Source organism: Protobothrops mucrosquamatus, unplaced genomic scaffold (genome assembly GCF_001527695.2).
Source record: "Protobothrops mucrosquamatus isolate PMUCROS unplaced genomic scaffold, P.Mucros_1.0 scaffold1137, whole genome shotgun sequence".
In the NCBI taxonomy this organism is placed as follows: Eukaryota; Metazoa; Chordata; class Lepidosauria; order Squamata; family Viperidae; genus Protobothrops; species Protobothrops mucrosquamatus.
The window spans coordinates 39,993-61,436 of NW_015387355.1; the positions used below are offsets into that span (position 1 = coordinate 39,993).

General features: G+C 37.5%; 1 protein-coding gene across 1 annotated transcript in view; it reads left to right on the forward strand.

Moving 5' to 3' along the window:
- The window catches only part of ITGA6 (integrin subunit alpha 6), a 38,583-nt gene extending 20,245 nt beyond the window's left edge, over nucleotides 1–18,338 (forward strand). Inside the window, exons 9-24 of the mRNA XM_015820528.1 lie at nucleotides 1,086–1,181; nucleotides 1,956–2,017; nucleotides 3,033–3,190; nucleotides 4,864–5,022; nucleotides 5,970–6,085; nucleotides 6,176–6,365; nucleotides 6,470–6,553; nucleotides 7,716–7,795; nucleotides 7,934–8,011; nucleotides 8,099–8,201; nucleotides 9,504–9,677; nucleotides 10,956–11,054; nucleotides 12,370–12,480; nucleotides 12,565–12,660; nucleotides 13,437–13,562; nucleotides 18,085–18,338. Coding sequence (XP_015676014.1) covers nucleotides 1,086–1,181; nucleotides 1,956–2,017; nucleotides 3,033–3,190; nucleotides 4,864–5,022; nucleotides 5,970–6,085; nucleotides 6,176–6,365; nucleotides 6,470–6,553; nucleotides 7,716–7,795; nucleotides 7,934–8,011; nucleotides 8,099–8,201; nucleotides 9,504–9,677; nucleotides 10,956–11,054; nucleotides 12,370–12,480; nucleotides 12,565–12,660; nucleotides 13,437–13,562; nucleotides 18,085–18,246 — 1,894 coding nt within the window. The 3' untranslated portion in view covers nucleotides 18,247–18,338. The remainder of the gene's footprint in view (nucleotides 1–1,085; nucleotides 1,182–1,955; nucleotides 2,018–3,032; nucleotides 3,191–4,863; nucleotides 5,023–5,969; nucleotides 6,086–6,175; nucleotides 6,366–6,469; nucleotides 6,554–7,715; nucleotides 7,796–7,933; nucleotides 8,012–8,098; nucleotides 8,202–9,503; nucleotides 9,678–10,955; nucleotides 11,055–12,369; nucleotides 12,481–12,564; nucleotides 12,661–13,436; nucleotides 13,563–18,084) is intronic.
- The last annotated feature ends 3,106 nt before the right edge of the window (nucleotides 18,339–21,444 follow it).

A 21,444-nucleotide genomic window follows, 5' to 3' on the forward strand; every position in this document is an offset into this window, starting at 1 on the left:
ATGTGATTTTTATGCAAATGTTGCTTCTAGTGCAAAGTAGATTGTTCCTATCATTTTAGATCAATGTTTCTCAACCTTGGCAACTTTAAGATGGGTGGCTGGGGAATTCTGGGAGTTGACATCCACCCATCTTAAAGTTGCCAAGGTTGAGAAATATGGTTTGAGATGATTTCCAATGTGAAACTGTGCTAAACTTTGAAACATCTCTGCTGCTATTCACGTTGGTCCAGTTTCATGCTCGTGAGATCTTTGTTTTTGTTTTTTATCAGAACCTCAGAAATACACCATTGACAAACAGGTCCAAAACAGTGGATGGGAGCAGAACCAGATGCAAAATAGTGATTGGAACGGAGCCATTTATTTATTTTTTTATTTACTCATTAGATTTTTAAAGCCTGCCTTCATTGCTTTTATAAATATTTTAAAGCAGTGGGCATACATAATACGGGTAGTCCTCCACTTACAACAGTTGGTTTAGTGACCGTTGAAAGTTACAACGGCACTGAAAAAAGTGACTTTTGAAAAAAGGTTACGCCCTTTGCAGCATCCCCCATGATCATGGGACCAAAACTCAGATGCTTGGCAATTGGTTCATATTTATGACGGTTGCAGAGTCCCAAAAATCACGTGATCCCCTTTTGTGATCTTCTGAGAAGCAAAGTCAGAGGGAAAGCCAGAATTCAATTAACAACCAGCTTACTAACTTACCAAGTGCAGTGGTTCACTTAACAGCTGAGGCGAGAAAGGTTGTAAAATGCGGCAAAACTCACTTGACAAGTATCTCACTTAACAACAGAAATGTTGGGCTCAGTTGTGGTTGTAAGTCAAGGACTACCTGCATTCCTTTCTCCTATTTCCCTATGAGTACCGCCCTGTAAAGTGATTTACCCATGGATAGGTATGACTTTAATATGCTGTTACACGAAACAAAGCAGGATAGCTTTCATCCTCCTTGTGTGACATCCTGATCGTAAGACTGAAGCTTCAAGTTATTCTTACCATTTATTAATGTAAAGCAGTTCTTCTTTCCTCTCACTACTTCTATTTTAACGATTTTTCTCTCTCCTTGCTTCACTTCTCACAAGGTCAAGGCCTGTAATAAGCATTAAGAAAACCATTATGATCTCTCCAGACAGAATTGATCTGAATATGAGGAACTGTGAAGCGTCCAGTAGCCTTTGGTGAGCCACTGAGCCTTTTGTTGTCGTTTCCATTTTTAGCACATGGATTTACATGCAAGTGGTTTATGTGCTACCTTTAGTCCTATTTTGGTGTATGGTCACATGGTACAGCCCATTAATACTTTTTAGGATGGTATAGCATGGAATAAATGCAGCACCCCTTCATTAAGGATGGCCCTAATTCTGTTGTAGAGCATGTGCTTTGTATGCAAGGGTCCCAGATTCACACTCTAGCATCTCTAGAAACAGCTGAGAAAATCCAGGCATGGGCAGAAGAAGAGAGCAAGGCAAACAAAGGAGACTGTGTTCTATTTCCTTATTATTGCTGACTTGGTAGAGTTAGATCAACAAATAGGTTATGCAGCAGTCAGGAAGTTTCAATGCTTAGGTATTACTCTCTGCTCAGGTGCAGATCTGGATACATATCCAACACTTCCTCTTCCTGATGGAGTCTGCAACTCTGTGCTAACTTTATTTCCATTTCCTGAGGCTAGCAAGAATAAAGTCATAATGTGGAAGCTTTCCAAGAGATAGAAGACTTTGCACATTAGGTAATTAGCTTCTGAACAACTCACGTCTAGTGCAAAGCTGTGCTATTAGGATAACTGACATACTGGATTTTATCTATCTAAAATGTGTCTGAGAGTCCAATATAAGAGGAAGGATTCTCAAAGAGAGATCTTCCTTCTTGAGTTTCCAATTATTCTTAAGAAAATGTCAGCCATATAGAACTCACTTTTTAAAACCACTTCTATCCTCTTGAATTTTTTGCAGCCTGAACATTAGATCATGTTTTGAATATACAGCTAGCGAGCCTAACTTCAATCAAAAAATAAGTAAGTTTTTATAATAATACTTGTCTATCATTATTGCCTCAGCACATGACAGTACTTTGTTGATCTTGAAAAAAGCTTAAGTAGTTTCTGGCCTTGTATAATACTTGGATAAAAGGCCACCAGGAAGTCCCAAGGCTGTAACTTATAATGGGAAATAAAACATTGAAGAAGGCAGGCAAATCACTTCCATATCGTCAAGCAATGGAATTTGTTTAAGCACCCTTATTACTTTTGTGGGCGATTTCAGAAATTTAGCTTTCTCATTCGGGCTTCTTTGTGTATGTGTATACTCCACAAGGGCAGTGCAGAGAAAGATAAGCCTAGGACGAATTTTCTCCATGGCTACTTTCTTTGTAGATCAATCTTGTCTTTGAGTTGAGTTTGAAGAATGAAAAAGAAGCCAATCTATATTGTCCAGTCTGGATATTCTAGATGTGTCTCAGCTCACAGTCACCAGTATCTGGTCTCTTGAATCTGAAAGATGTGAAATTTGGGACACTCTTCAAAATGGATTGGACTGAATGCCCACGTCAAGAAAAATATCTTCCATTTTATTTATTTTTAATTCCCATCCCATCCACTCCTTCCAGAATTGTTGTGCTAAAATGGTTAAGGCTGCAGAGAGCTGGCGCTCTTTTTGCTTTTCTGTTTGTTTGTTTGTATTTAAAACAAAAATCACATCAGACCATTACTATAATTCTTGAGATTGTCAATCATAGTGTGGCTGAATTAGGGCACTTATGCCAATGAGTTCAAATATAGCAATTTAGCTGTAGCATTTAGCAGGAGTACAGAGCATAAGCATGCAGGAGATATAGAAAAGTGTCTAGTTAATTCCCAATATATATAACTACAGTGTAATATCCAGGGGCATTTTTAAAAACAAAAAGTATTTGTGGGGTGGTTTTCTTCCCAGAACTAGCTTGGACGGAGTGCAATTTTTATTGTGCTGTATCTCCTAGCCTTACTATTTCCAAGTGTTTTGTTTTTTCTTTCACACTTCTCCTTTCTCCAGTTTTGAACTATACATTTGAAGCAGAAAGTGAGAGGAAGCAATTAGGCTTGCCACCAAGAGTGCATTTTTCTAAGCTTCGCTCTGTTCCATTTAGTGGAAGTGTAACTCTCAAAGGACAGAAGGTGGAAGAGTGTGTGCCTAGCAGGCTCGAATTAGAGGTATGATGTTCAATAAAGGTCTGCAATTGTTCTCTAGGGCTCTCATTTTCAGGTTATATTTGGATCAAACCCAACATTAGTATAGGGATGGCCAGCTTGCAGGCCACAAATGAAAGCTGTAGTGACGGCTGCAACTTGAATTTCGTCAGCTTTCTCGGGCTCCCAACTCCCATCCCTCCCAGGAAATTTACTTGGACTATCAGTATTATTGTCACAAAAATCTGGAAAGCGTGCCCACTTCTGTGCTGAAGATTTCAGTAGAGGTCAAGATCAAAATGGTCTAACCTCACCACCGGAATAGCTACAGTATTGTTCCAGTACAGGTAGTCCTTGACTTACAACAGTTCATTCAGTGACAGTTCAAAGTTACAACAGCACTGGAAAAAAAGTGACTTATGACCGTTTTTCACGCTTAAGACCATTGCAGCATCCCCATGGTCACATGATCAAAATTTGGATGATTGGCAACTGGTTCATCTTTATGATGGCTGCAATGTCCTGGGGTCATGTGATCACTTTTTGCGACCTTCTGACAAGCAAAGTCAATGGGGAAGCCAGTTTCACTTAACAACCATGTTACTAACTTAACAACTACAATGTTTCACTTAACAACTGTGGCAAGAAAAGTCATAAAATCTCTTAACAAATGTCTTACTTTTAACAACATAAATTTTGAGCTTAACTGTGGTCGTAGGTCAAGGGCTGTACCTATACTACCAAAGGTGGTTGTTCCTCAAATTGGGCTTTTCTGAATGAAATGAAGCCATTCTGGCGAAGATGGATGAGATATTTCAGGATCAGAATGTTCCAGCCTTGAATTACTTTGTTGCATTTGCCATAGAACTCTACACATGTCGTATTCTCCGCTGTACTATTTAGTAGCACTAGTCCTGCATGTAATGGTCATCTTATACACAGGTATCACCTCCTGGAAGAAGCTGCCATTATATGGGGTAGTAGAAAAGTTCGGGAGGGTATGGTTCACATTTGCAGTTAGGATGGGGAGGGAGAGGAAGCTAAATAAAACAATGTTGGTTTCTATGTTTAACTTTAGTTGTCATGTAAGCCATTATATAATTTTAGGAGACAGGCAATTCATTATATCGTACACAGCGTGTACCAGCTCTTTAAAATTGGGGTGGGGATGTCTTTACTTTAGACAAGCAGCCTACATCTTTAAAATGTCACTTGCATTGCTGGCATTGGAAATATCTAATTGATCTAGATGGCGCCCACCCTGATGATATACAGGATTTTTAAAAAGAATCTAGTGATTCTCCCAAGCTTTGGGATAAAGTAGAGATGGAACGCAAACTGGACGAGTATTTGGGCTATATGCCATTCATCTTTTTATTTTTATGTGTTTGTTTTGTATTGTTGGGCCATCCATCTTTTGTATTTTTGTATTTTTATTTTAAAAACTTTTAATTGAAGGACACCCAGAACCATTGGAAGTTGTGTGGTCTATAAATTGCTTGCTTGTTTGTATGTTGAATGAATGAATGAATGAATGAGTGAATGAATGAATGAATGAATGAATGAATGAATGAATGAATGAATGAATGAATAGCATTGTATTCCAGTTTTGTGGTAGCATGTATTAGTAGGTTTCAAATCAACGTAGTTGGAGTGAATTGCATATATTAATCAGAACTTCCTCTCTTATTTCTTAGGAAAAAATCAAAGATAAATTGCGTCCAATTCGTGTATCTCTTAGCGTTGCAATTCATAGTCCTGAGACCTCTGTAAAACCCAGAAGAAGACAGGGAAGGTCACTGCCAGATCTTACCCCAATTCTGGATGCCAATGAGCCCAAAACTGTGCACTCAGAGGTAAGTTATTTATGAATCTTCATGCTAGACATCTATAAGAGTCTTATTATGCTATATCATGATTAGAAAATCTATTAAAAAAGGAAATACTATCTCAACAACATTTGCCACTTCAGTCATTGCCAGTATATTATTTTGTCAAGAAAAGAAGGTTGCAAGCATTGGGAATGAAAGGTAGATTCTCCTTCCCTTGTTGGAGATGACAGAATGGCACATTAAATTATGTTCCTCTTCTCACTGATAGATGCCTCCGTAGCCTCATTCCCATAATTTTGTACTGTTGTACTCTGCTAAGAGTTGTGAAACACCCGTCCCTGACCTTGAATTGCTGAATCAAGGCAATGTTGATTTCTTACTACTGAATGTTGACTTTTTACTACTGAGAATTGTTGATGGGGCTAGATTAGAGGTCTCCAAACTTGGCAAGTTTAAGACTTGTGGACTTCAACTCCCAGAATTCCTCAGCCAGCCATGCTAGTCTTAAAATTGCCAAGTTTGGAGACCCAGGTCTTGAGAATAATGTTCATGACAAATTGCCACCATTGATTATTCACCTGTCTTGTTCCTGGATGTAAACATTAATGAAATAAAGTAGTAATAGGGAAGAGGGTCTTATCCCGTCCTAGTAGAATAGCAAAGGCACTTGTCTGTGGAAATGAAAAAAAAAAAAAGGATAGGAAGAACTGAAGGTAGCTTTCTGTGAATGCAACACAATGTGATGGGAGTGATAGATTTGATATTGTGTCTGACCTACTGTCCTATTTCTGGTTGCATATGATGTTTTCTTATTTATGGTTGTAAATACTGAGACAGCTGACTGCTGCTCATATTAGTATGTGATGTATATAAAATAAAGCAGATTAGTGCAATCTCCTTCCCCTGTTGTTGTGTTTTTTTTGTTACAGTGGCATTTGAAATCAAACCGTTGAACTTGTATTCTTTCTTAGGTGCAGTTTCTGAAAGAAGGCTGTGGATCAGACAACATATGCCACAGCAATTTGAAGATGCATTACAGATTTTGCACCAAAGAGGGAAACGAGGACAGATTTGCCTATTTCCCCATGTAAGTCTACAGAAGGAATTTGCAAGAATGTGGCACAAACACTTTTACCCTCCAGTTCCCAGTGACGTGATTTGGGTTCTATTTCTCCAGGGAAAACAATGTTCCAGTGCTTGTTCTCAAAGACCAGAAAGATATCGCCCTTGAAATCACAGTGACGAACAGTCCTTCCAGTGCCATGGACCCCCTAAAAGATGGCGAAGATGCTCATGAAGCGAGATTTGTAGCAACCTTTCCAGACAGCTTGACTTATTCTGCTTTCAGGGAGTGGAAGAGCTTTCCGGTAAATAATTCCACCAAATGATGGGGACTTTCAAAGATACTGTTGTTTCACTTAATTTTGGCTTGATGCATCTGTGTTGTTGTTTTTTATTATTATTAATTCAGGAAAAAATCCTCTCCTGTGGTGCTAATCCAAATGGTTCTCAGGTGGAGTGTGAACTTGGAAATCCTTTCAAAAGAAATTCTACTGTAAGTATGGCTTCTTTTACCTCAGAGAATGGGGTGACTGAATATCAGGCTGCCCTACATCTCTGATTGCTGAAATACAGGTAGTCCTTGACTTATGGCCATAATTAAGACAGACTTTCCATTACTAAGCTAGGCAGTTGTTAAGTGAGTCATGCCTCATTTTGCCACCTTTTTGCCACGTGAATAACTTATAGTTGTTAAGTGAATCATGTGGTTGTTAAGCAGATCTTGCTTCCCTCATTGACTTTACTTGTCAGAAGCTCCCTGGTGGCAGATGACATTCCCAGAACCCTGGATTGCTGCAGCCATCGTAAATACAGGTTGGTTGCCAAGCACCTGAAGTTTGATTGACATGACTGTGGGATGCTGCGACGGTCGTAAATGTGAGAACTAGTCATAATTCAGTTTTTTCAGTGCCACTGTAACTGAATGCTCATTAAACGAATGGCTGTAACTCAAAGAATAATAATATCCCCTCATGAAAAAATGCATAATATCCCCTCATGAAAAAATGACTTGAGTTTAAAATAGCAATAGCACTTAGACTTATACACTACTTCATAGTGCTTTACAGCCCTCTCCAAGTGGTTTACAGAGTCAGCATATTGCCCCCCAACCATCTGGGTCCTCATTTTACCAGTCATGGAAGGATGGAAGGCTGAATCAACCTTGAGCCCAGTGAGAATCGAACTGCCAAACTGCTGGCAGCCGGCAGTCAGCAGAAGTAGCCTGCAGTACTGCATTCTAACCACTGCGCCACCGCGACTCTTAAAGTAGGTGGTACATTAATTAATTAAAGTAGAACCATATTTATCCGTGTGATAAAGCGTATCAGAAATTAAGCAAAGCAGCTACTCCTTATTTCTTATGTATGGCAGAAGTCGTAACAATATTAAAAGGGAAGGCGCATCTTTCAGCAAAAATTGAGGATCAAGGGAGTCTACGTAATGTAAAAAGCTAGAAATTATATAATGCTTGCTGTAAAACTTCTCACTAAAAGATTGGCTTTAGTAAATTTCAGTAACAAAGAAGACGCTGCTGCCAGTACATCGGTTATGTCTCTCTGATTTTAATCAATCCCAGCAAATAAACCAGTTATGGCATATATAAGATTTATGCCTGCAATATAGTGCAATCACTCTTTTTATTCCTTTTTTTTTAGGTTACATTTTATGTGATTTTAAGTACAACCAAGGTTAACGTTGATACGAAAGAGCTGGATATCAATTTGAAACTGGAAACGTAAGACCTTTTTTTAAAAAAAACTGTATTCATCATGTTTCCTACTTTGTTTCTAATACTTTGATATGGCCATGCATTATAACATGAACATAATTAACTATTCCTTGAAAGTATCCTTTTGTTTCCTTTTTGTTGCAGGACAAGCAATCAGACTAATTTGGAACCAATTACCGCGAAAGCTAAAGTTGTTATTGAACTGCTTTTATCACTTACAGGGTAGGTGACCTTTACAAATCAGTGGCAGAAATGGTCCCTTTTAAAAGTCATTTTCATATATTTGCCTTTTTTTTTTTTTTACAACAGGGTTGCTAAGCCTTCCCAAGTGTATTTTGGAGGTAATATCGTTGGGGAAAGTGCAATGAAATCTGAAGATAATATCGGTAGTTTAATTGAATATGAGTTCAGGGTAAGTTGGCATGCATGAAAAAAAGGTTATTTCCTTTTTTGGTGATCAAATAAACGTGAAAGTTCACATGTAGTCTTTGTATCTCAATGGCACTTTTTCAAAGACCCATCAGTAGGGAGAATTTGGCCTTCACTTTTCTGACAAAGAGCAAAGCACAGATGTTCAACCAGTAAAGTTGGGTGCTTAAAAATAGAGATAAAATAAGGTACTCAGAACCGTTGCATTTTATATTCAAACTATTTCACATCTTTTAGATTTACCAGTAAATGCCTATTCCTGAGAAATATTTGAAGGGGGGGTAGGGAGGAGGGAAAGTCTCAAACTGTATAGTGATTAAAAAAATAATACCTGCTAGCATTAAAAATGCTATGTTTATTTTTAATTAATCATCATCTCTTGATAGGTGGGTGGTTCTTGATATGTTCGTAGGTCTTCTAATTAATTGCATTTACCCAAAACATTTGTATCTGAAAGCAAATTTCCATCTTTAGGGAGTATATCAACACTGCATTCAATCTATTTAAATTGGTAGTATACACATGCTGTTAAAGAGAAAAAAGAGAGAAGCAAAGAAAGAATCTTGAGTGAGATGACAGTTCATTCCATAGTAAATATTGTGGGAATGTAGTGACTTAGATTTTAAATTCCCTTTAGAGGAATGATGACCACAGGATTCTCACACTGGTAATGAGACAGGAAAGACATTTTGTTTTTCCTTTTGATCCATGGCACCTTGCAATAAACCTGCTCCAGACAATTGTTGGACTTAAGAAAATGGAGTGGGGAGTGACATAAAGGGTTATAGGAAGTTCCTTCCATCAGCAGGAATCTTTGGTGTATCAGAGTCCTGTTCCATGAACAGAAGGAGCACTTCCAAGCTAACAATGTTTATCAGCCATAAGAATCACTAGAAATACTAATTTCAGATGTTCCTAGTCCCTAGGACTCACCTGCCCACAAGCTGCTTATATGAAACATAATGGTTTTTAAAACCATACATTCAAGGGATTTTAATTCTATTAGATTTTTCTCAAAATCAAAGATGCAAGCAAAATAAATAAAATGGCTCACATATCACAACTCATACTATATATGATTATGTTGGAAGTTGAACAACCTTCTTCAGCCTGACCTAGACATTTGGAAAAAGATTATATGAAGAAGGCTATATTGCCATAATAAGCAAAAGGGAAACAGATTTGTAGTAAATTGGAATATTTGCATTTATTTTACATGATAGTTTTTTTCCAGGACGTATCTGCTAATTAATATGAGCAAATGCATGTATTTTATTCCTGACAGATCACGAACCTAGGTAAACCACTGAAAACATTTGGTACAGCTTTCTTGGAAATTATGTGGCCAAAAGAACTGAAAGGAGGGAAGTGGTTGCTATATTTGGTTTCCATTCATTCGAAGGAATTAGGAGAATTACAGTGTACTCCTCAAAATGAAATAAACCTTTTGAACGTTCAGGTAAATTGAGTGCGACTGCATATTTTTCAATTAAAATGGCTCTTCTGTGGCATTTATAAGGGATTAGTGATTGAGTTAGCTCGATCTTGGCTTCTTGAATAAAGAATGAAACATCTGAGGATCTTTGCCTGTTTCCTTGGTCCGCTATTTTGGCAATATCCTGCTGATATTTCACATAATTGGAATGTATGAAAAAATATTATTTTCTTCTTTTGGTGACCAAATAAACTTGAAATTTCACACATAGTCTTGCCTTTGTATCTCAATGGCAAGAATGAGCCAGTTTGGTCTAGTGCAGGGGTAGGCAACCTTGGCTCTTTTATGACTTGTGGACTTCAACTCCCAGAATTCCTGAGCCAGCCATGCTGAGGGGAAAGGGAGAGTTTCCAAGCTGAGTCATGCTGGCTCAGGAATTCTGGGAGTTGAAGTCCACGAGTCATAAAAGAGCCAAGGTTGCCTACCCCTGGAGTGGTTAAGGCACTAGATTAGAAAGCGGGAGACGGTGAGTTCTAGCCCCCCCTTAGCCAAGAAAGCCAGCTGGGTGACCATGGGCCAGTCACTCTCTCAGCCCAACCCACCTCACAGGTTTGTTAGTAAGGTGAAAAGAGGAGGATATATGTTGAATATATTCGCCACCTTGAGTTATTTATAAAATAAAGGTAGGATACAAATAAAAATAAATAAATTTCTGGAATGCAGGCATGAATAGCATACAGTGTCTGTGTGAATGAGAAATGGAGAATATGGATAGAAAAGTTTTCCTTCCTTTCTCTTGAGGAAGACTGTACCTGTGCATAAATAACTTGTGGAATTTTCATACTCCTTGCTTTATAAATTCTGTACGCATTTCATTAAGCAGCCTCTATTCCAACATCTTCCTACTTGTGGCAAGTAAACCCGCATCAACATATTTATATGCTACCAGTGTAGTTATTTCCTCTTTGGTCCCAGTGGGCCTAAGGTAGAGTTTTCTAGGCTCTTCATAACCCAGGAGAATTGGGCTACCTGAAAGCATGTGTCCCATGAATGAAATGGGTATAGCTTGTGTCACAATAGCATGATACTTTTTTTGTCGCTTACTCTGCCTTACCATTTCCAATAAAACCTATAAAGACTTTTGAAAAATATATTGGAATGGAAACTTAATAAATGCTTGTGAACTTGGCTGCAGAATTCAATAGTGAAATCTGCCTTAAATGGTTGTTTTTGTTTATTTTTTTAATTATTTGTAGCATGCTTTATGTTAACTATTTTTTGTATGTCTGTTCATATTTCTAGCGGTCTCAAAATTCACGGATAAAACGTGAAGTTGCAGAGAAGCAGATAGAGGGTAGCAAAAGCTTTTCTTTGTTTACAGAAAGAAAGTATAAGACATTGGTAAGTACTTATTTAACCTTGTCAACTTCCCCCTCAATATTTATTTTGGGAACCAGAAATAAGGCATGTGTCCAAAATAACAGAAACTCCACACGTGCTTTGTTTCTTTCAGATTTCAAACTCTACTAAATGCAGTCTATTGTCAAGTACACCTATTAAACTACACTTAGCACATTTAAAATTGGGTATTTAAATTGGGTATTTAAAATTACCAAATATCCAAAAGAGTTTGCAGGCATCTTAAAGGTGCATAATTTCATGGTGGCATAATTTTTCTCAGATTAGTCTATACAGTGTCAGATTAAGGATTGATTGAAAACTATATTCTAGTCAGGGACAACTTGAAACATAAGAAAGCATGTAAAGGCTACCTATAGCCATTTGGAGAGAGCGAGTTTGATGTAATGGTTAAGTCACTGGGCTAGAAGCCAGGCAACTGTGAGTTCTAGTCTTGCCTTAGGTGTGAAGTCAACTGGGTGACCTTGGGCCAGTCACTTTTGCTCAGCTCTAAGAAGGCATCAAGGGCAAACCACTTCCAAAAATCTTGCTAAGAAAACTGCAGGGACCTATCCTGACAGTTGCCAGGAGTCAAGACTGATTCAAAGAGACAAAAATAAATAAGCCATTTAAAAAAAAAAAGGCTGAAAGATAGTAGAAATATGTTTTATGAAATTACCACTCCCTAGCCTCCTTCATGTACACCTATATACACATTTAGTGAATTTATTCTTTAGTGAAATTAATGAAAGTAGGACTTTATCCAACCAGGTGATCAGAACAGTAGCACTAAAATAAACTTGCGACCTCCAAGGTTGCAATCCCTTAGTTCTAATGAAACCGAGTGATTCCAAGAAACTGAGTGATTTTCCTATGCCTCCTTATTGTGAGCATGGAGTTTCCTGCTATTCTTGCCTCTTTGATGCCAGTGGTCTTCAAGGCTGGGCAAAATGGGATGTGCAACAACAGAATGGAAACAGCTTGGATCCAGTATTCCTGTTCCTCACATTCCCGAGCAACAGCAAAACTATGCCATCCACGAACACCCGAAGTGAATTTCGCATTCAGTGGAGTCCATGCCATGTGGACCATAAGAAACTCAACAAGGAAAATAAGATAAAAAGCTTCTCTCTTTTCCTCATACAGATCTACTCCTCCCTCTCTCTTAGGATTACTCTGTAAATGTTTTCCCATTTGTTTTGGAAAAAAAATCTTGCTGTGTCATAGGGCTACAGGAACCTTGCAAAAAAAAATAAAATGCTGTATATCTGGTTTTGAGTTAAGGTTTGTTTGAAAGCTTTCTGTGTATTACTTGCAGGAATGCAATGAAGAGGCAAACTGCGTCAACGTAACATGTTCCTTGCAAGGCTTAGACAGTAAAGCCATAGTAGTACTGCGCTCAAGGTTGTGGAACAGCACTTTTCTAGAGGTAGGTTCCATAAACTTATCTTATACACATTTGAACTGAGTTCTTGTATTTGTTCTTAAGAAAGATTATTTTACTACTCTATAGGAATTCTATAAAATGAACTATCTAGACATTCCTGTTAGAGCTAGAATTGGCATTTCTGCTGCGGATAACGTCAAGCTGGCAAATGAAGCTACAAATGTGAGTCTGCAATATTTCTCTACTTATGGCTGTCATAAGAGTGAATCACTGACTGTAATTCCTTCCTTCCTCCCTCCCTCCCTCCCTCCCTCCCTCCCTCCCTCTCTCCTTCCTTCGGTCAATAATTTCTAAATGTTAATTATTCCTTTTCCTTAAATAGCATTTAGAAATTCATCATTTCCAGAGCTGGCTCCCAAAGAATCTCTCTAGTACTGTTTAGGGGAGGCAAATGATTGTGCATTGTTGTTGTGAATTAGTAAAAATGTAGTGAGCGATCTCAAAATCTCTGCTGTGATCATTGGCTCAATGATCCAATGATTCATAGACCCATCCTCAGATCACCAAAACTTCTCTGGAAGTCCTGAAATTGCTTCCTCTTCATGTTTTTCTCTGCTGTGACAGTGTTTAATACCTTTCAAAGCTGAGCACATATGGATTCTAATAAGAATGTGCAGATTTCAAAAAAGCATGTCTGGGGAAAGAGGATAGTTCTTCTAATTTACGATGTTATTGATAAATCATTTGAAAATAATTTTGCACTGAAATACTTTGTAATTCAAGGGGAGCCTTCCTCTACATGATATATACGATTATAATTCTTAGCAGGGTCAAGAACCCAACTTCCTAGATAAAATGGAATGAAGAATCCAACATGTATAAAAATAACAAAGTGGACAAAAAAAATGGAGTGCTTCAGTGTAGATGTAGAATCAATACTGTAGCACATTGACTAACTTTTCTCTGTGTAATGACATCTTTTTCTGCTTCTTTTGTAGGTACGAGTTACTGTCTTTCCTGCAAAAACAGTAGCTTTATATAAAGGAGTTCCTTGGTGGATCATCTTGGTTGCTATTCTCGCTGGATTATTAATGCTTGCTTTGTTGGTGTTCTTATTGTGGAAGGTGAGCTATTTTATCAACATGCTTGTACATACTTAATCACACATTATTTGAAATGTGCAGAGAACTTTTTGGGGTTTTTTTTCAAAAGAGGACGAGTTTAGCTAGATAAGCATATCTGCATATTTATAAAGGCTCAAATGTGAATTTCTGAAATTCTGAAAATTTGAATTTCTTTTAGAAGTTATTGGCTGTTGAGACCATACCCAGGCAATGGATTCCATTTTATACATGTTAACTTTAGATATAATGTTTCTAATATTTTTTCCATGTGAAAACAAATGTCCCACAACTATAGGGGGAATCTCAGATAACTCCATATTTCTTTTTCCACCACTACCCAGCATCTATGCTGCTGCACATGTCACGATGTAGGGAAAGAGCATATTCGTGTCCTTTCTGTACCTCCATACCTTGCTCCATCTTATTCTTCAATTCTATATACATTTGCTTGAAGTCCCAATAAACTCAGTTGAATTTCATTTTGTCTGGAGATGAATAGGATTGCTGTGCTAATGCTGTTCAAATTAATCAGGATCTGGGTTTTAAAATTCATTGAAGAAATAGGATACGAAGTTCTTTGGGCATCTTTTAGGCATGGGCACAGTCAAAAAGCTTTTTATCAAGTAATTTTGAACACTGAATCAGTGCTACATTTATTCATGTGCTTGTCTGTAAGATCAACATCTGTTTTTTGCAGAAAAATAGCTGTTGCCTCTATAGGGAGCAAACATGTCCTGATTGCTCTGACAAGCATTATATATTTATTTCACATCCTCAAAATAATGATTAAAAAGGCTTGCCAATCTATTGACAGCTCAGGGTTCATAACTGAAACATTAGACCATGCAACAAAGAAGTTATCTGTAAGGGGAAAATTATAACCAGAAGCCTATTGTAGTTATATTACAAGACAGATTTTTAACATTTGGGTACCGAGCAGTCGAGTTATTTCAATCTTTTTCCTTTTTTCTTTTCTTTTTGCACATTAGTCCCTAATATTAACCAAGTACCTTGCTTCCTTATAGTGTGGTTTCTTCAAGAGAGATAAGAAAGATCATTTTGATGCCACATATCACAAGGCTGAGATCCATGCTCAGCCATCTGATAAAGAGAGGCTTACTTCCGATGCATAGTATTGATCCACTTCTGTAATTGGTAATTGCTTTTTGAATTTATTAGCTGCAGGTTGGTTGCGGTGGCTAATGACTCAAAGCTTGCTGCATTTGTTCTGCTGGTTGCCTCGTTTCAAAATATCAATTCTTTTTAATGCTTGCTTACATTCCTTAGAATAATCTTTCTCGGTGCACGAATATGCCAATCCTTCTGTCAGTTGTTTTTTAACTACTGCTTACTTATGCATTTCCCCTTCCACTCTGGAGACTTTCTACTGAGGGTTGGCATCCCAGTCCTAAATATGCTGGCTCACGGTCCAGGAGACTAAACACATCTCTGGAACCCTCTTCTGATTTTTTTTCTATGAAATAAGGACGAAAGTCCTGTATTAAGCCAAACTGGTGGCTTTTAAAGAATGTTGGCTCAGTTCCTCGAGAAATTGGGAAACTCAGACAAGCTTTTCCAGAAAAACAACTTGTCAGCAGCTAATGTCCAAGCAAAGGCTGGTTTGTAACTTGAGTAAACTTTGGTCCTTCTTAGAGCAGTGTTTCTCAACCTTGACAATTTTAAGGCATGTGGACTTCAACTCCCAGAATTCCACAGCCAGCATTGCTGGCTGTGGAGTTCTGGGAGTTGAAGTCCACATGCCTTAAAATTGTCAAGGTTGAGAAACACTGTTCTTAGAGGAAGGCCCTAAATCCCCTATAGTATATTGGGACTCTCTAATACCCCAACCCTTTTTGGCACCAGAGACTGGTTTCATGGAATACAATTTTTCCACAGACTGGGGTGGGGGGGGGAGTGTGCAACCTAGATCCCTCACAGTTTATAGTAGAGTGCGGCCTGGTTGCTAATAGGCCATGGACTGGTATTGGTCCATGACCTGGGGGTTGGGACATCTTCTTTAGCAGACTTTCGATGGTATGAGGAAAGCACTTTCCCAGAATGAAAGTGCTGAGCTAAATTGTCCTTTCCTAGCAAACAACCAGACACCTAGCAACTCCATCTGTCTTATCTAATAACAGCACGTTCATACTTAGGGTTGAAATAGTCTTTGAGTCTCCTTAAAGCTATTTGTGTGAACATTTACCTCTTAAAAGAGAAATCAGCACACAAGTATCTGAATGTGAAGGTTGAGGTTATAACTTTAAACCATAACTCTATAAATGGATTCCATGTAATGAATTCAAACCTATCTGGGCAGTCTTTCCAACATTTAGATGAATGCATACGAAAAGGAGGCCATATAGATACTGTATAATAAACAAAAATAATATTAGGAAAGAAAAATACATATTACCATTAAACTATTTATTAACATTTTCCATGTTGACTTGTAAAGGGACCACAATCCAATCCAATAGTTAATAAAATCCTAATTCAATGGAGTTTTTCTCAGATATTATATATAGAACTGTTATAACTAAGTTATAACTATGTCTACCTCCAGATTTAAGCATCTGTATTTAAAGATTTAACAATTGTTGTCCATAATTGTGAATCAGTGATGCTTCAGTAAGATATGGACTCTGTTTTGAAATGCAAGACATATTTTTTACTTTTTTACTGAGTAGGTAATAGCTTTATTAACACAAGTGCATGCCAAAAGGCTTTACTGCAGTGGTTGCTCTTTCCAATATACGGCAGTTCTCATTTCTCAGTTTTTATGAAAGTTTACTACAGAAATTTCCATTTCATTTTATCTGTACTTGGATCTGCATTTCTTTCTCTAAAGCCTGCCTATTGCATGCTGGCTAATGTTGTGTATACCTTGAACGCATAGATGTAAATGTCCATTGCACTTGTTGGATTGCCGAAATGACCAGTTTAATTTTGCTGCTTTCTGTCTAAAGACGCCGAAATTTTCCAATTAGGAAGACTTCCCAGACTGATCAAAATTTATTTCTCTGACCAAGTCTTTGCTGCAACAGTTATACAGTAAAGTGCCAAGTATGGGTTAGAAATACAGATTGTATGTTGACCAAATGGGCTGAAGGGCAGGAGAAACATTGTGAATTTTAAATAATTAACATGACAAAAAAAAATCTTACAACATCCCCTGGTGATAGTCTGAAAAATAAGCATCCTTTTGAGTAGTTATTGATCCAGGCCATTTGTAAAACAAAGAGAAGAGGCGTTTACTATACGACCTATCCTCTGAAGATCTACTAGCCTTGTTGGCTGATATTTCTTGTACATAGGGTGAAAGAGCCTGTGGACCTTGTTAGTAGAAGGTAACATGATTCATTGTAATTTTAATAATAATGAAGTACGGAAGAATCAGAGAGGATAGAAACTGGAATTGCTGATTACAAATATTGGAGAATATGTGAGTAAACACAGGTGCTCTGCTAGATAAGTGGAGACCTGCCTGAGGTTCCCTCTGATGTATCAAGGCAATACTGCCTCTTTTCATCTCAGAACTGAGCCCCATGGCAGTATCCTCTTCCTTATCCAAGCATTCATGGGTTCCTCAGGCAACTGTAATATCCCAAACAAAGCTCCATAACAATCCCCATGTCCTTGGAAATTTACAAGGCAACAGGGAGGCAATGGTGTAACATGCTGCCAAGAAAATGCTGCAACATTTCTCAACTGCATTTCTTTCAGCCCAAATTCTTTGCATGATGAGGGGAAAAAGAAAGCCTAGATCTAGGGATGGGTTGATATTTATGTCCGTTCATGCCAAGAACAACACTATAAGCAGCACAAATTGGATGACTCTGTTATTCTCCCCATCTTTCTCCAGTGTTTCTGCCCCTTAAAATAATGTTTTAGGATACGAGGAGATGGGAGCTACCTGAATAATACTTTTATGTGTACCTACCTTAAAATTAACTTTGAGCTTGACCCAAGTTCTGGCAGGTTGTCTGGGGTCTAGATTTTGGTATTTGGCTATGGTGCATTCTGATGCCAAGCCTACATAATTTTGACCTCTAGTCTCCATAAACCATACATTCATAGGAATAGATTCCCAAAGGCATGGGTTATTGGCTATAAATCAGAACATGAATGATCAATTTTTATACTTTTACTGAGCCAGGTAAATTATGTATGGTTCTATACTTTGGTCTAAGCAAGGTTCGATATATTTGGGCTGGCCTTTAATTTTAACACCGGATCTCCCAAAAATATTACTAGGTTGACTACAAAGAGAATTTACTTTCGTAAAACAAATTTGAGATTGAGAGTTTCCCTGGCAAGCTTAGATTGCAATCTTGGGTGAGACGTTTTCTATATCTAGGACATCTGGTATTGTTCTTTAAAGGTACGCTCAGTGACAATATATTTCTTCAAGATAGAGATAAGGAGATTGTAGTGCAACATATCCGGGGGGGGGGGGTCCAGGTTGGGTAACACCACACTTGTTTAATAACATTGAGCATTGTGACATTTTCTCTCCCTATAGTGCGGGTTCTTCCAGCGTTCCAGGTACGATGACAGCATCCCCCGCTACCATGCTGTAAGAATTCGGAAGGAAGAAAGGCAGATTAAAGATGGAAAAGCTAAAGAGAACCATGCAAAAAAACAGTGGATGACAAAATGGAATGGAAATGAAAGTTATTCCTAGGGATCCCAGCTAAAATCCCAGATTGGATGGATTTTAAATGTCTTTGAGCAACATGATGGATGCAAGTGGAGGACCTGTTTGTTTTATAATTATTATTTTCATATCAAAGTTGTTTGGGGTTACAGATCTAAATTTTAAGACTCCCTAAACCCGCTTCTTGCATTAACTAATCTCTAGTCTTTTGAAAAAAAATGCAGCCTGGAAAGGGATAGATTTACTCTTCTTTTGGTGAAATTGAGCTATATGAATTTTCCCCAGGTAACAGATTTTTTTGCTTCCACCTTGGTCTCTTGAGAGACTCCCCTTGGGCTGAGAAAAAAAAATTAATGGAACTGGCTGTGTGGGCAAGGACATCTGGCCATGCTCTAAAGGAGAAGGGAAGCAACCTGAGTTGTGTGGTTTGTTAGAATGCTCTTGGCAAAATTCGACTGAACTGCACAATTACTTGTTATTTCCAAAGTCTGAATTACATGTTAGGTCAAGCCTTAAAATTGTTTCTTTGATCCCACTTTCTTGCATTGCTGGAACTTCTCTCACCAGATGTATGATAGCAAGATAATTTTCCTAACAACGAATGGTTCAGTATATTTGTCTTCACTATTTAAGTATCAGAAGAGAATACTAGTATTCTGTCAGGAAAATTATATGGAACTCCAAGTGAGATACAAAACAACGTAAACCATAATGCTTTCTCACTTGTGGATAGTTCTTTTTGTCACTGAATGCTTAAAATAAAAATGGAGGTTTCAGACTTGCCTGCCCATCATGACATTAAGATTTTCTCCTATCTCCCAGCCCTGAATATGTTTACTTTAATCCCACTACTTTCATGGCTGATTGATTATTCAGAAGTGAGACATATGGACATATGGACAGGAGTTAATAATTTACATTAATAGGATAAAACCATGACATTAAGAACTGGTTCTAACCTCAGGAAGATTAGCTTGTAGTATGTAACTCTGTTCAGTTTTAGGAACTGCAATGTTTGGATTTTTTTTGCTTTTAAGAGGTAAATTGCTGGAAAAAGTGCATATTAAGGGAAGTAAATATTTGCTAATATTTATAACTTTGATGTTGTTTTTTGCAGTAGATATCTATGAAATAGTGAATGGTTCTGGATCTAGACTTAGCTGCATTTTGATCCTGTTTGAAACAATGGGACCTAACTGCAACTAATTTCATCTGGATCCAACTCTTTATATTGACAAATTGATGCAATGATGTATGGCTGAATTTCTAAAGGAAAACTCAGTTATCTTATAATCATGTTCTCCTAAAAGCCGCCTTATCTAGAAAGAGTATTTTATGTTTCTCAGTAGGGAGACCTTGGCATTCTGCATCTGTTTTAAAGGCACTGTTTACTCTGATTATTGTACTAATACAGTGTGCAGAAAAGAGTTTATCAGTCCCGCCATTACATACAGTGATATGGACATGTGTTTTTCGGGTAAATTTGTGGTCTCTAAATCTGCTAATTCCGTGTTCTAAGACTAGTGTGTGAGCACCAGGTTTATAAAACAATTTTTAATGTGCAATAGGTTATATTTTAGTAATGTTTTAAATAATAGCATTGCTGAATGTCACTTACACCAAATATATACAGATTTTCCAGTGACGATGTGTGTCGGGGCTAATAGAGCAGGCCACTTTCACCTCTGAAGATGGCAGCCACGATTGCCGGCAAAGCATTAGGATACCGAAGAATTAGACCACATTCTATTAGCCCCAAAGCTCCTCCCCATTGGATTAATGCTGGTTATGAAAGCCTGCATTGATATATACATAGGGTTTTGTCTTTTTAAAAGCTTGAATATTGGTTGTACTTTTTGTATATACTGTAAGTCATTCTTATATATTTATTTTTACCATAAATCTTTGTCTTTAATGGTTAAGCCAAAGATTTTTAATTAGTGAGCAATAGCATATCAAGTTCAGTGAATAAAAGTGAACTTTTTTCCACCAAATGTGCCAATAACTTTTAAAATTCCAATGATCAGAATATTCTCAGAACCTCTTCTTTACACATTTCTAAATTATGTACTAGAGATGTATTGTCTAAGTAATTTGTGCGCTAATGCATACTTACAGATATTTATAGAAGTTTTATATGACTAACTTAATTAAAAAATATAGCAAGTGCTCATTGGGAGTGGGGGAGGGACAGAGTTCTCTTTGTTCTGTATTTGGAACAAGGTTAAATAGTACAGAAGCTATAGCACTTGAACCAAAATATAAATTCAGTAAATTAACTATGGTATTTTAATGGACGGGTTAAGGACTACTGAGTAATTTCCTACATTCCTAAAATTTAAGAATCGTTCCATACAAAATGCCATTTGAAACTTGTAATAAGCGTAACTGCAGTCTTATCATATCAAAATGTTGGTACTGATTAAGTGTTATATACATATGCTAGCATTTACAGTGTATGAAATACCAATGGTCCATCAGAAGAAAGATTTTTGGAACTATGCAATGCATGGCTTTGCAATTTTAATTCCACGTAGGGTGTTCAGAGCGCATGGGACCAAACATCGCACTATTTGTAGCTCTAGGAAAGTAGCCTTATCTTTTCCTGTGATCACTAGGAAGCTCCAGAAAATAGCTGTACAATCCTAGGAAAAATCACAACAGCTTAGAGCTTTAGATGGATGCTGCATTTGTGGTCTTGTGTGCCCTGAACTGCTTTCTTGGAATCAAATCCGAAGCATAGCACAGCGCTGACAGATGTTATTTAACAACAGATAAAAACTATGCAAACCTGTATGTCTATACCTTAAAGAAACAGGTATTATATGTCTTGTGCTGTGTAGTTCAGTATAAAAATATGTTGGTTTGGTGCAGGATGATAGTTGGTTCCAAGGTTTGGTTTCTAGCTATTAATGTCAATTTCTATCATTCCACTTTTTATGGTTATCCAAATAACTTTTTGACCACACATTTTATACAGATTATTTTTCATAAAGCTTTTTTAACTTAAAAGGTATAAGCTCTTTTTTGAAGCTTCAGGTACAAATTTGGTGCCTGACATTAATCCACTAAATGCTGCTGTGGTGTCTCCTCCATCCATTTTATTTATATGTGGCCCATAAAAATAAATCTTAGGTATGATGGATAAATTTTATTTAAAACTCTATCTCTGTAATGGGCTTATTGAACCGAAAAAGTAACTGAAACACTACTATAATTTTTCAT